Genomic DNA, 15,870 nt, shown 5'->3' with positions numbered 1-15,870 from the left:
GAGGCAGGAAAAACTCCTTTAATATCTCAATAAAAGGACATAAAACTCAACAATATTGTGCATCTATATTGGGTGGGGATTGGAAAAGAATGGAGACATGTTGATGGTCACCACATCAGACCATTGCATGGTCTTTAATACTGAATATGGGAAGCCACAAGTGAATTTAACAATTCAGTCATACAGCTAATAAGAGAGTGTACCTTTATTTTAACATGTGCACTGCACTCGTGCAGTAGATACAATGCCAGCAGTCTTCTTTCAGCACAGTCAAATGACTACCAATCAAGTTTTTAAATATTTAATCACATTTCTTGGTGGAAGCAGCATTTAGTGCAAAGAATAAAAACCATTTTTTCAGTCTCTGTTTCCATGTGTAGTGAGGCACTCGTCCAACTATGTCCCAACTGGCTTTAAATGTAAGATGTTGTTCAACTATAGCAAGTTTCATCTGAAGTTCACATGAAGCTGATTTTGTTTAAGTTTACACTACAGCAATAACAAATAAATAATGAATGACAGTGTTTTAAACAAGGCAGTAATGTAAAGAGAAAAACAGCTGTGTTCAGTGTTTGCCAGTTTGTTTTCTACTACATCTATCTCTTTAAGAAAGTCTACATAAAAACATTCCGAATCAAAAGAGTTACACTCCCCATCCTCTTTTCACAATGTCAATATACGAGGAAAAATTGTCATATGTATTGATCAGCTTTCAAAACAATGCTTCCTCCCACCTCCCCATCACCCATCAATTTAAGACTCCTCTCCCTCATTGAACATTCCAGGGACTGATTTCACAGCATCTTTCCACTTTCAAACAGCTCTAATTCCATGTATCTATGCAAAACAAAGCAAGTCTTTGTGCTACAAACCTATCAAGTGTATTAGATCATGTTCTAATCCACAAGCCTGTGGAGGATGGGGGGTGTACGTGTCTAGAACCACTCCAAACACCAGGACATGGGCTATCTTAAACCTCACTCCTGCAAGCATCCATGCACGCACACTTAACCTTACTTACATGAGTCATCACAACCAAGTCAATGGTACTACTCATACATGTGAAGTTAAGCACGTGTTTTTGCAGCATCAGGGCCATATATAATCCCACTGACTTCAACCTTCAGCCACAGATGCACAATTACAACTGTTCAGGGTCTAGCAGTATGGTCACTACAATGTTCTGTGCTCTGGATGTGACACTGCCACGAATGCCAAGGACCAGGAGAGGGCTCTTTCCACTTTCCTACAAGGAGACTATTCTGTAAGAGTTGGTGGGACTGCACAGGCTCTAAATCAAGGAGTGATTTGGCCCCAGGCGTATGAAATCAGTAATGCTGCTTGCAATCGCTTAAAGCAGTAACTTAAAACAGGGAATACAAAGAACTTCACTTAGCTTCCCAAGTTAAAGTGGTCCCTCTAATAGCATAATCATACATACAAAAATATACACCAAGTGAAGAGCAACGGGGATTTTTTTTTTGCAAGGGTTCTAATTAATATCATTTTGGATTTCTTCACAGGCTATTTACAGTTCGCTAGTAGTTTTGACACGATAAAACACATCAGTTGTACTGTTTCTTCAGAGTGTAATAATTGGAAATTAGTTTTTTGACAATCTGAATTCACTGTTAATGCGGGGGGGGGGGGGGGGAAGGAACCACTTCACCTCAAACTACAGTACATGGGAAACCTGGTGTTTAAAGATAGTCTCATTTTGGTCCACAATCTCAGATCCTCAGGGAGGGACAGTGAATTTTTTTTTATTCTCTCTTTCAGACATACCAAAGGCTTAAGACTTCTTACCTCCTCTGAGGTGGAATCTTTTTAATGTTCTGCTTACAAATAAAGTTGGCAATCAGTAAATAGCAAGCTTTTACAAAAATATAATTTCAGATGATGTGCAGAAATATTGAAGGGAAGAAATTTTTTCCTTAAAAAATCTCACAAAAAATAATGCACCCTTCCTTCCATTGGAATTTTGACTTACCAGTGAATACCATGTCTGGGCCTAATCCTGAATTAGTGTCACTGTGGACACCTGACTCCCTATGATCAAAGTTTAACCTAGTGAAGTGAATACATTTGTTTCAAAACACAAACTATGAATGAACAGGACCTAAATCACTTTCTCTCGTCTTCCCTTTTACACGACTTTCATTCTCTATGGACATAATGTTCTGCCATAAAGCTAATGGGTGTCTGACTACAAGAAGCCTCATTACACATTTCAACATCCCACATTCAGGTGGGAATGAAAATAGGTTTTAATTTTCAAAGTTATGGTGCTGAAAATACCTCTATAACCTACTCTTAATCCATATTAAAATCAAACTATTAAATGTGACAGGAGCTAAGTAATTCTAAGTGGTGATAGGTGAGAGCTTTGTCTGCTGAAGAGACTGCAGCAGCATGATGAATGAAACTAAGGCGTAAACAAATGAAACCTCATATTAGCTCCTCCCCTTTATAACTAAGGACATAGAGTATTCTTTTAAAAAGTTATGCCCTTCACATTTTCTGTAATGGAAGCACAGTGGTATTCACTTAAGAGAAACCCGCAGTCCTTTAAAAGCACCATAATCTATAAGTGAGTTAATATCTGGAGAAAAAAAAATACAGGGACCACCCTCAGGAATGAAATGTTAAAGATGTTTTTTTTTAATCAGTTTGTGAAGATCTACAAAAAAATAAAAAGGATCACATTCTAAAGGTTCAGTGCATTCAGCAGCTATAGTTTTGCTGCTAATTCATCTTTAAGTTGACTTTCAAAAATAACACCCTACCTCATCAAAATATACATTTTCCATTTGCTTTTAAATTAAAATAATAATAAAAAACATTTAAAGAATTCACAATCAATAGCATGACTAAGTTTCAGGATCATCTACAGCATATAATTTAAAGGTTCAAGATGCCAATATGCAGCACGCGGCAAGCCTATATGCTCCATGCAGCACACAATTAGAATATCTTGATCTTCACACTTCAGTTCTCGTCTTCCAAATGGTGTAAAACACCCACCTGAAGAAAAAAAAAGTCAAGGAACAAAGCAAACTGTGTAGTATATTGTCAAAGAAACACTTTTAGAACTAAAGTGAAATAAATCTCCAAATAACCCCTGTTTATTATAACTCAGAAAGATAGGGTGGGTAATATCCCCAACATTCCTTCTGGATCCCAGGAAGTAGCACCCCTTTGACATGTAGGGGTAGATGCCATTTTTGTGAAGTACCTCTTTGCCTCACACTCATGTTTTTTTATTTAGTATCATGTATTTTTCCTGCAGTTATATGGAAAGATTTGTTCCACAACTGCCATGACTTCTACTTATAGTTTCTGTCATTTCTGTCCCTTTCTTACTTTGCCTGCCATCACACTTTCTTGGTTTTGATCTTGGGTATTCCTCGTAATGTTTCCCTCTTCTTGTCGTACATTGGGCTGGAAGCAGTTAGCACAACATTTTGTTCTGCTGGCAGCAGATTCTGGCCCCTTCTTCATGAGTGCAGAGGGATCCAGATACAGCAAAACCAACACACTTCCACTGTGCAGAAGATGTGAAGAGGCAGCGGCAAGGAGAAGTGATCTGCTTGAACTCCCTGTTTTCTGTTATTCATGGGGTATGATGAAAATTAGATCCACTTCTGTGTAAATCTACTTGCCCCCTGTGGTATGGGAAGGAGGGAGGTAAGGCGAAGACTAGGGCAAAGTTTAGGATGAGAGTAGTATGCATTGCTCTGCAGCACTAACAGATGACAGTGATCTAAACAGAGTACAGATGGAATTTCCTTCCCATTCTTATGTCAACTTTTCTGGAATACTTATTAGTTTTAATATCTAGTTTTCCTTTTTTTTTTTTTTTTTTTTTTTAGAATAAAATGTATGCTGTTCACATTAATGCATACCAGAAGTCTAAGTTAAACGAACAAAAGTTATGTCCTGCAGACATGCCGGAGGCTAGTCTGAAGGCAGCATGACTCCTGCTGCCCTTATTAGCATTTCTGTATATATGGTGGGTTATCTTGTCATGTCGACAGTTAGACGGAATGAATGAAAACTTGCCCTTTATAAGAGCTGTTCACTTGGAAGCCTGATTATGCCTATTTAGTAGCCAGAATTAATAGAATTAGCTTTAGTGGCATTTCATGTCAATTACCTTACTGGAAACATTTAAATATACTTTCCAAAGGAATGAGTATTCTTCTTGCCATAGTTCATGTAGAAGCATTTTGCAATACTACTGCACAAACAACACTTAAAGTCTTTCATACAAAATACACCCAAACCATCTACAGAGTTAAATTAAGCAAAGCATGGCCTATATAATAGACAGTGAAAAATATGGTTTACTAAATACATTAAAGCTGTTAGTCATAAGGGTAAAGCCAAAAGAGATGGCATTTACGCCTTTTCTATTCGTCTTAAAGATGCTTTAAGATGCCATCTGAATATTGATGGATAGTTGGCAAGGTCAAGAGAAACAGGAAGATCGTTCCAGAGGGCAGGGCTTCAGAACAGAAGGCTCTGGAAACAACTGTACCAAGATAGTACACAGGAACAGAAAGGAAGCTGTACAGGGAGAAAACACACAGAGACAGAGGCAGAGTGTGGCAAAACCACACAACACTTTAAAAACCAAGCAGAGCAGACCTAAGTACGCAGGAAAAAGTGGGCAACACCAAGCAAGAGTCTGGAGAGAGAAACTCTAGGAGATCACAGAGGAGGAGCTGCAATAATCAAGGCAAGCGCAATCCTTTCAGGACAGGCCACCCATGAAGATGCCTCTATGGAGGTGAAGACTTGGGTAGCCTTTTCATGCCTCAAACCTCTTCCCTTGATGCGGGGAGAGGAAAAAAAAATACAAGCTCAGAGGAAAGATTTCCTGACTTTCATTCCTCTGTTTTTCCACAGGAGGTGGCTATTTAGACCAAGGAGGGAAAATAATCATCAAGGTGAAGGGACAGAGACAAAGACAAGTTGAAGGGATGAGGGGAGGGAGGGAGGAGCAGCTTGTCCTGGGCCCTGAAAATCCTGGCCAAATCCCTGACTCCTTGATTTTTCATTCCCCAGGTTTATGAGTTTATCCTATGGAGGTATACTCCACCACTGACTACTTTATAGGAGAGTTAAGGAACAAGTGGCCCAATTTTGAAAGGTGCCGGGCCCCTCTCACAGGGACATCAAATGGGAGCTGTGGTTTCATGGCACTTTTAAGCCATCCTCTCCCCCGCCCCCTACTACAGTAGTTCACTTCCTGTTTAGTAATTACAAAACATGTTTAGATTAGGGCATTTAAAACTGTTGTCTTGTTCGTTTAAAGAAAAAAACTATTCAGTTCACTCCAACCCAACAAACTGGGGTTGTTTGATTTATTAATCATACAGGCTCAACCTTTTATATTTGTCAAGGATACAATTCCATGTATGAGGGTACACATACAGTTTCCTTTGAGAACTCCACAGGGCAATAAAGCCTACCAAGCTGTTCTTCATAGAGGGTCAAGGCTTCAGTCAGATTGATACAGTTTCCCTGAGAGGAGGACAAAAACAAACAAAATACATCAAGTCCAAGTTACAATGAAGTAAAGAAAAATTACAGGTGCATAGGCACAAACACATTATACATTAATTCTAGGCTGCTCTGCACTACTGAGATATGTTTGAGCTCTTCTTAATACACAGTGCTTCTAATGTCAAATGCAAGATGAAGTCTGAATAACTTGTTTTTCCATCTCACTTACCCTTTCATGTAAAGAAACCTACCCAATCACAATTTGTAATGAATTTGTAAGTACTAGAGGATTGTCTGACTCCCTTCTCATTAGCAGGAGCATTCACTGCATCAGTGCTTCCAATTACAGCAGACATTAATGGTATTTATATGAACAGCATCTACTCCATAATCATTTACTTTATGATTGTTTCCATACATTAGTAAACAGCATTATAAGTCAGGTTTTTCTTAATTAAAATCTTAATCAGACTATGTTGTATGAGTTAATCTACATTTAACAATTTAATCTACTCATCCATAAAACAATATGTTGAAACAACAGAGATTCAGCAGTGGGATTTCTCCCTTACCTTTAGTTCCTTTGTGTCACATTACTGAAATGCAGGTGCTTCCCAAGAATACTTTTTTTGTATCTAAGCAACCAACAGCAGTTTTCTCCCCTCCAAAAATATTAGCAATTATTTGCTGAGCAAAAGAAAGTAAAATCTAAATGACCTGCTATTATTTCCCCTCGTAACACTATCACCAAGACACCACCACCTCCACAGGAGGACAAACTAAAAACCATATTCTTCCATTCCAAGTAACTAACTCCACAACAACCACCCACCCCAACAAGCCAGGCAGTTCTTGGGGTATACAACCTTTTATGAGACTAACTTGAAAAACTGAAAAGCCATGGTTTAAGAATCATACTCTTCAACAGGCAATTGAGAAAGTGAGATATGAGGTCGCCATGTAAAGAGGGTGGTAAGTAGAAGTCATGCAGACACTTCTCTGTACCTGGTTTGAAAAAAAATTAGGGATAAGTCAATCCCTTCTGAACATCTCAGGAAAAGAAGGTAAGTCCATAGCGTAGGCTATTATTTTAGGTGGTTCTGCAAGTCTAAGAAAGAGGTCCATATCAAAAATGTATGTCATTTGTTCCATGGTAGCCATCCCACTTGTGGATTTTGGTACCAATTGTAGAATTGAAGGCAAGACAACCAATTTTGAAGAGGAGGTGCTCTGCCATTTTAACAAAGTGCTCCAACAACAATTCCCCATTTAAGTACATGTACATACTTGCAGTTCATTTGTTTTCCCAACTGAACAAAAACATGCTCTCTCATCACTTTAACCAGGAAAAGATGTAATGTTGCTAGATAAACAACTTTATTCAGTGACATTTGCTGGAAATGTTATATTTTGTTCCTGAAAGATATACTGAGCATACTGACAGTCCAGCCCAGGCTTGTACTCACTGAAGGGACATCGGATTAAGATTCAGCAGAGGCATTTCCTCCTTCGAGAGACAGATACAAACACACCTTACATTTGGTGCAATCTGCTCATTCTAAAGTTCTAGGTTTTGTTCCTTTGGTATATTTTTAAAGGGTTCTTCAGAAGTATTTTTATGACTCCCAGAGATAAGTCATCTGACAGGGATAGTTTAGCAGCCCCCAAAGACTCCATCAGAAACAAGAAAATCTTCATTTCAATTTGGTTGTCCTGGAGATTTACCAAATAGCTTTCCAGATGGTTTCCAGGAGTCCCATTCAGCACATCCCTGTTAGAGAAAAGTCAACTGGGGAACTAATTCAGGATCTCTACTGTCACAAACAATCAACAGTTTCCTCCACAACATGCATATATTCTATTTTAAAGAAACATCTAAGAAAATGGTTGTCATAAATATAAAGGGAAGGGTAAACACCTTTAAATCCCTCCTGGCCTGAGGAAAAATCCTTTCACCTGTAAAGGGTTAAGAAGCTAAGACAACTTCGCTGACACCTGACCAAAATGACCAATGAGGAGACAAGATACTTTCAAAGCTGGGGGGGGCTGAGCGGGGGAGAAACAAAGGGTTCTCTCTGTCTGTGTGCTTTTTTTTTGTTGGGACCAGAGCAGGAATGCAGGTCAGAACTCCTGTAAAGAGTTAATAAGCAATCTAGTTAGATATGCATTAGATTCTGTTTTGTTTAAATGACTGAGAAAATAAGTTGTGCTGAATGGAATATATATTCCTGTTTTTGTGTCTTTTTGTAACTTAAGGTTTTGCCGAGAGGGATTCTCTAATGTTTTGAATCTGATTACCCTGAAAGGTATTTACTATCCTGATTTTACAGAGGTGATTCTTTTACTTTTTCTTCAATTAAAATTCTTCTTTTAAGAACCTGATTGCTTTTTCATTGTTCTTAAGATCCAAGGGTTTGGGTCTGTGTTCACCTATGCAAACTGGTGAGGATTTTTATCAAGCCTTCCCCAGGAAAGGGGGTGTAGGGATTTTTGGGGGAAAGACATTTCAAGTGGGCTCTTTCCCTGTTATTTTTGTTAGATGCTTGGTGGTGGCAGCAATAAGGTCCAGGGACAAAAGGTAAAATAGTTTGTACCTTGGAGAAGTTTTAACCTAAGCTGGTACAAATAAGCTTAGGGGGGTTTTCATGCAGGTCCCCACATCTCTACCCTAGAGTTCAGAGTGGGGAAGGAACCGTGACATGGTGGCAGAACGGTGGGATTAACTTGAAATCATTTTGAGATCAATTTGAACCAGAAGCACAGATTTAAAAGGTGTTTACCCTTCCCTTTATATTTATGACCATGGTCTATAACAAAAAGTCTATTGGTTCTTTACAGTCTTATGCCCAAGTAGAATATTTCGTTATTCCACACTAGAAAACACTGCCTTTATTCCTCAAATCAATCTTACGTCTGGACTCTTATGTTAGCATTCAGCAGAGTATCTGAGTGCACCTTATACTTCAAAAATACTCAATTGGAAGACACTAAACACTGCTTTAGATGTCATCTGTTGACACGCTAAGAATGCTAAAATCAAAAGAGGTTAGCTTTGGCTGGTCTGCTGAGGTCCCTGAGCATTACAGCCCTTGGTTAACAAAATTCCCTTTTATTATGAGTTACATAGAGGATAAATGCAAGGTTTTTCTTTTTCTCAGTTTTCTCCTCAATAGATTAATACAAGAAATCTTTATTGGCACATTCTTGCTAAAGGTAGATTTGAGATCTCTAATCTTTGGGGTCAGCCTAGTAACATTTTACCCATGCTGCAATAGACTAGACCTGTAAAAGAGATATCAGGGTGTGTGGTGTGTGAGAGAGAGAGAGAGAATCATAGGGGGCACCTCAAAAGGTGTTCCTTCTTCAAGGAACAAACATAGCTACATAGGACTTAGACTTGTATGAAACGCAAAAAATCCAGATGGTCCAAGTGAGAAAACAATGAACAATAAAACCTGAGCTGGCATTTATTTTTATATATATATGTATATATATACACACACACACACACACACACAGAGGGCCTGTACTGGACATTTCCAAGAGATTTCCAAGAAGGGGATGAATCCTTTCTCCAGATTTGCAGACCTGCACCGGAATCACTACTGCATCCTCAGCCAAGCCACTCCTTTCCCCCTAATCACAATGGCAGGTGATCAACAGAGTTGCAGACTCAGCTCCCTTATTTGCTCCTTGTCTGGATTCTGCCTACTCTGCATTGAGGCACAGGGAACCCAGGACCACACAGGTAAGTAGATATGGTTATCAGCTATCTAGATGAGGACTGGAACAGCCAACCTTCCATCTAAAGAGATAAAAGCTACTTACCTCTGTCACTTAAACCAAAGGCAATGCTGCTTACCTTCATGTGGCAGGAAGAGAGCTTATATTTTGCAGACCTCCAGTCACTAGAAGCAGAAGCATGAACTAACAGATCTTCAACTCCACTTTCAGTAGCAACAATAGCTTTTTTACCATTTTTTAATTTCCAATGGATGTGTCACATTTATCATAGCAGACAAAAAACAGAGGAACTTATATGTAATGGTATAATCAAATCTTACTGACGTAATAACGTCTGAGCAAAAGTCCCTAAAAACATGTTCATGAGAAGAACTAAGCCTCAACATTGTCACTATTTATTGAGAGTAGCACTCATAATAATAGACCATTAATCTTAATAACATAAGAGAGTCATCATTAAACAAACTCTTGGCTGCATTCTAATCTTTCAAGAATTTTAAAGAATTGGATAATTCAACAACCAGCACCAGCTTCACAGTTTCTAGAATGACCTTCTCATTACATGCCCAAAAATCTACCCATCATAACCCTAGAAGATGTATTGCTTTTGACCTTTACATCTTACATTTGCATGGAAAAGAGACAAAGGCAAAAAAGCCTAAAGTAACAAAACACTGCCTAAGCAAAAGCAATTTTTTTCACCAGTTTTGAGAAACTTTTGGAGTAGTCTGAATACAGAGATTTAAAAAAAAAAATTAAGCAAGGTATCTTCTTTTTTTCCTTCCAGACTACTTGCATGATTTGTACCTGACTGGAAAGACGTAAAATACTACCACTGCTATATATATATATATGGTTCTCATTCTAAAGACTTAAATTTCACCCTTTTTTCTAAAAGTCCTCTTATCTGAAGGTGAGGATCAAGCTCTTTTAATGACTTTGATGACAAAAACCAAGGTGGATAAAAATCAATGTTTTTTTTTTAAAAAAAGTAAATAAAAATTGGGTTTTATTTAAATCGGATTTTTTTGATAAAATGCTTTTTGATGAAAAACCTATCTCAAGATAGTTTTAATTAAGATACATTATAGCTCAAAGATATCATCATGGAATAGGGATTATAAATTCTAACTGATAGTATGAGACAACATATTCATGTAATGTTTAAGAAAAGTTTTGTAAATGAGTTCCAATAGTTTGTGGATTAGGGACCCAATCTGATGGGGTTTCAGGGGCTTCTGCATAGATGATTTAGGCTAATCTTTCTATCTACCCAATGGGACTCAGTGCTCAGTCTAGAAGATACCATCAAAGATGCTTAGTTTTGCAGTTCTCAAACTGTGGATTTGTGTCTCCAGAGATAACATGCTTGTTAACAGCAAAAATGTAGATAGATAGATAGATAGCCTATTGTCCCTCTGCACATTTGTGCACACAAAGTCAATCCCTTACCTCTCTCTAAAAGTGCAAAGTTTCAAAAAGTTCAATGAATAGAAGATTGTTGGAGGCGGAATAGATCTGGACAAGCAGAAGAAGTCTGGAGATAAATGGGAGAAGGGAGGGACAGGCAGTACAAACAAAAGTGAAACTGTTTGAGCGGCATATTCCAGCGGCATATTCCATTTCTGAGTATAGCCTTCATTGATTTGAGATCTATCATACCATTCTCTCACTAGAAGGGAAAACCTCTAATGGCAGCAGGCCATAAAAGAGACCCAGTTTGGGAATATTTTAATGAAGTTCTTCTACGTGTGAATAAGACAGGAATGCGTGCAAAGAGCACAACAAAGAAATGCAAGGCTTGGTGATGTTCTCCTCCTAATACAACATGGCAAGAAAATCCTCCAAATATTAACTTGTTGAATTGGAGATAATTCACCTCCCTGTGACTTCATAAATATCTGCTTCAATTACCTTTGGTAAATGAAATAACCAAACAATCATTCATTTTCTGATATAGCTGTAAAACTAATCTGAAAAGTTTTCAAAAATACATCACTTTAAAAAATATATTTACTTCCAAAAATGAAACCTACATCTATCTCTGCATTGTGAAGAATATGTATTAAGGTCATAACAACCAACAATAATGCACTTTTATGTAGAAATCCATGATTAAATCGAGTCTTCCTGACTAGTAATTTAAATCAATTTGAAACAGAGTTAATTAACGCAGCACTTTCAAATGATCTTTCACATACAATATTCATATGTTTTGCTAAAGTATTATAGAGTTTTGTTTTTTTGAGAACAGACTTTATTTAAGACACCAATCAGAATTTTACTATTGTGTTTCTTCTTGGAAGACAATTTCTAATTTGTTAAAAAATAGCTCTAATTTAATATAAGCTTATTTTTGGACACAGACATAAAAAAATCAGTCCAAACAACAGACACATGTAATTAGAAGAGACTGAACCAAGCAGATCTTATATTTAATCTAGTATAGTTGAGCAGTTTCTTTCAAGACTGTTTCTTCCATGTGGCAGGCCCAGATAATAACTAGAAAGTAAGCCCAACCTGTCTGTTTTGACTTTGGGAATGAAAAGGTATGAAACAATTTCTTTGCTTCCTACTATTACAAGGATCCTCTCTACTATGGAGTATTTGAAACAAACCTGAAAGAGTTCAGAGGAGTTTGGAAGGGAGATAGGGAGAGATGTCATCCCACTTTTATTTTATTGTACCTTGATTTTTTGCATTTACTGTAAGTTCCATGGATGGAATAAAGAAAGCTTTCTGTCTTACAAAGTATTTTTTTAAACATCTTTTACCCTTAAGATGCTCACTTTCAGTTTGCTGGAATGCCAAAGAGAGTTGGGTAAAACAGTGATCATTAAAACTGAAATGATATTTCATTTACAAATGCACTCTTGATTACACAGCCCAAGATTGCACATGTCACATTGCAATGTTTCATACTTATTTCCGAATAGGTTTACGACTACTATAGGTATCAGGAAATGGAAAGGAAGAGATTTATAAAAAGGTAAGAGTTGGGTACTTTAACTTAGCACAACTGTATAAAGCAATACACTGAAGAGACTATTGTAGTACTCGTTTAGTAACCTATTATTATCCAGAGGACTGCAATGGTTATTTGGTTCAGCTGTCCTTTACCAACCATATAATTTTGTTTTGACATCAGATTGAATGAGAGTACCAAAACAGCTTGTGTGTGTAATTTAAGATTCACAAATAGAAAATAGTGCTTGGTAATTTATGGAACATACCACCATTATGGAGGAAGTTTAATGGCGAGACCAATAAGGCACACAATGACAAATATATATATATAAAATAGACTAGTTTCCCAGACTGTCATCTTCGTATCCTAGCCCTTCTCCTGTCTTCATATATGACAGAGGAATCACTATAGCCAATGTGGCAAACAAATTACAGGAAAGAACAAAACACTTCAGTATGTAATTTCTACATTTTGTCAAACCCACAAACTCCCACCCCTCAAATCAAGACTTGCCCTAAGAGTGGTCAGACACATTCCATTTTACAGTATTTTTAACACCCTCTTTGAATTGAGGTATATAGAAATGTACATTTTATATTGGTTTTGTTTCAAAGAAGTTGTCTACTTTTATTTAACAAGCCAAAAACAATACAAAAAACACTGCCTAGAAAATTTAGATATGGCCATTACAATAATCAAACAAATTATCTAAAAACATCCCCTCCTCACTAACAGTTGACAGGCAACTAGAATAGTTTAATCAATTGTAGCAAAAGGCTTCACTTAGATTACTTCCAGGTTGCAGTTATGATGCCAAGTTAGAGCAAATTTAGGAGAGTTCCTGCACCACCGAAATTATTCAGACAGGGATCAAGACTAACACACAAATGACCATCTTCAGTCAGATAGGGGAAATAGCTAAAAAATTAGTGTAGGTTGAAGGAACACAATTCAAGGGTGTAGCAATACACTTTTTCTTCCATCTAGCCATTTTGTATTCAGTAACGGACGATATTAGACAAAGCCAGAGGCTTCATTCCATCTCACTTATACTGAGTTTAAACAGGTTGAGTAATGGAATTACTCCTCTTTTATATGGTAATATGTGAGATAAGAGTTAGGCCCTTAATTTTTCCCCTTTTTGTTCAGCAAAAGCATTCAGCACACCATAGAGTTGGAGAAGTCTTTTCTATTTTGTACTTTAACCATCTTGAAGGAAGTTTTCCCAATTTATTTTGGTTTTGGCTTTTTCTTTATAGGTGCCATGATGAGATAGCTCTGCAGCTTTCTGAACAGGAGAGTACCTAACGTGATTTGTAACTCTCAAGCATATTAGACATGGGGAATTTTAAATAAGCTTACTTGCATTGTAAAAAGACTACATATTTCTATACAGTAAGATTTAAACGTCCCTTGCATTCTTACATGGATTAGAATACTTACACCTTTCACTGTACATGCCTTTCTCCAAATGTAAACTATCTCAACTCTTAGAGACTGTAAGCTCTTTGGGATACAGGCTATCATGTATAATATGCACAGTGAAGAACTAGCCAGGCTGACCTCGAAGCACTATTGCAATATGAATAGTGAATCCAGAAAGTGTCAAAACTTTTCATGAAAAGGTTGTCCCTTTCTTATGCACCATACCCCACCCCACCCCCAGCAAGTTACTCAAAAACATTCAACCAGCTCCTGTTAAATCCCCACTACATACACAATATTAGTGTCAATACTTCCCCAAGTCATATTTTAAGATAAGCCTATCCCTTGCAACATTTTTTCTTTCGTCTGCCACATAAGCACATACCCTTCCACCACGCTTTGTGTGGTAGCAGCCAGCTTTCCTACTAAAAGGAAACAGGAAGGGTAACATCAATAGCTCTTTTCTTAATGGGATTAGGACAAAGGAAAGAGTTGAATTTGGCCAATATTCCCTTTCCCTTTTATTTCAGCGTGACTAAGGGCCAGAAGATATCTATTCTACAGCAAGACAGAAAATCATTTTGGCTAAGTGTATGTGTGTGGTGGGAGATGGGGGCAGTTATCAAGAGATAAGTGAGCTGAATCGGTTCAAAGGAGGACTCTGCAGTGTTTTATGAAAATACAGTTCATTTTGCAAATTGGATACAATTAACTTAGGCTTGAATAGAGACTGGGAGCAATTGAGTCATTATATAAAGTAAAACTATTTCCCCTTGTTTATTCCCCCCCCCCTCCCCGTTCCTCAGATGTTCTTGTTAATTCCTGGACATGTGCTGGAAATGGCCCACCTTGATTATCACTTTAAAAGGTTCTCTTCTCCCCCCACCCCACTCTCCAGCTGGTAATAGCTCATCTTAAGTGATCGCTCTCCTTACAATGTGTATAATGAACACCCATTTTTTCATGGTCTGTGTGTATATAAATCTCCTCACTGTATTTTCCACTTTATGCATCTGATGAAGTGAGCTGTAGCTCACGAAAGCTTATGCTCAAATAAATTGGTTAGTCTCTAAGGTGCCACAAGTACTCCTTTTCTTTTTGTGAATACAGACTAACATGGCTGCTACTCTGAAAGAAATACCTATAACCGGAGGTTCGAGATGCGTGGTCTCTATCCATACTCCATATGTGGGTGTGCATGGTGCACATGTGTACCCATGTGTGGAACACACACAAACATACATAGGAACCATGCCTCAAAAATAGTAGTGTTGGTCAGAAGAATTTTGAAAGAACAAACTGACAAGAAATTACACACACACACAAGCAGCTATGAGGCAATGGCCCAACGGGTCTGAAGAATCTACAAGAGCAGACTTCTAATATATTGGAGAGTGGCTGGGAAGGAGCAACATGACAGATGGCGGCGTGGGGGAAGAAATCTGATCCTCACGACAGTAGTTAGTGGAATGCACAAAAACCCACCATAAACATTCTGAGAACATTTTTATCTGGATGGGAAAGATGACCCAGACAAGGAAGTGCAGTTCCCGTACAAAAATATTTTTGAAGTATTCATTTCATAAACAGGCTCAAGATGACAGCTATTGGCTGAGAAGGTTAGATCAGCAGGGCAAGTATCTGGCATCAAGAATAGTGGCTATCAGTTAAAATGGCTGGGTTATACAAAACAGCCAATGACTGATTATTAAACAGCCTCATACAGCAGCTGTTAGAGACCCTTCCAGCAGGTTTGGACAGCATGCAAAAAGGTAGTTTTGAGGCAGTCAGGACAACTCTGAGTGGGATTTTCAAAAGCACATAAGTGATTTAGGAGTGGGATGGTTTTCAACCTTTTTTCATTTGCAGACCCCTAAAAATTTTCAAATAGAGGTGCAGACCCCTCTGGAAATCTTACACATAGTCTGCAGACCCCCAGGGTTCCACAGATCACAGGTTGAAACCAACTGACTTAGGCAATTTTGAAAATCCCACCCTATTCCTTTAAGAAAAGGATATTTTACCCTGCATGGAACAGAAACATGGCCCAAACAGCATTGTAAGTAGTGAGATCTGGAAAGAATGACAATATGGGACTCAGTCAGGAGGTCCCAAGTTCTAAGATTGGTCAACAACTCAGGGCTCTATCCTTCAAGATCCTGAGAAGGGTACTCAGCACCGCATAGGACCAAGCCCTCACCATGTAACCTTTGGCAAATCAG

General features: G+C 38.0%; 1 protein-coding gene across 1 annotated transcript in view; it reads right to left on the bottom strand.

The window, feature by feature from the left end:
- Nucleotides 1–100: 100 nt before the first annotated feature.
- SMS (spermine synthase) overlaps nt 101–15,870 on the bottom strand; it is a 78,414-nt gene continuing 62,644 nt past the window's right edge. Inside the window, exons 10-11 of the mRNA XM_073357304.1 lie at nt 5,414–5,529; nt 101–3,024 (exon numbers count right to left, since the gene is read on the bottom strand). Of these exons, the coding sequence (XP_073213405.1) occupies nt 2,982–3,024; nt 5,414–5,529 (159 nt within the window). The 3' untranslated portion in view covers nt 101–2,981. The remainder of the gene's footprint in view (nt 3,025–5,413; nt 5,530–15,870) is intronic.

Source organism: Lepidochelys kempii, chromosome 1, assembly GCF_965140265.1.
Source record: "Lepidochelys kempii isolate rLepKem1 chromosome 1, rLepKem1.hap2, whole genome shotgun sequence".
NCBI classification, from domain to species: Eukaryota; Metazoa; Chordata; order Testudines; family Cheloniidae; genus Lepidochelys; species Lepidochelys kempii.
The sequence above is the reverse complement of the archived record's forward strand: the minus strand, read 5'-3'. Positions and strand labels throughout refer to the sequence as shown.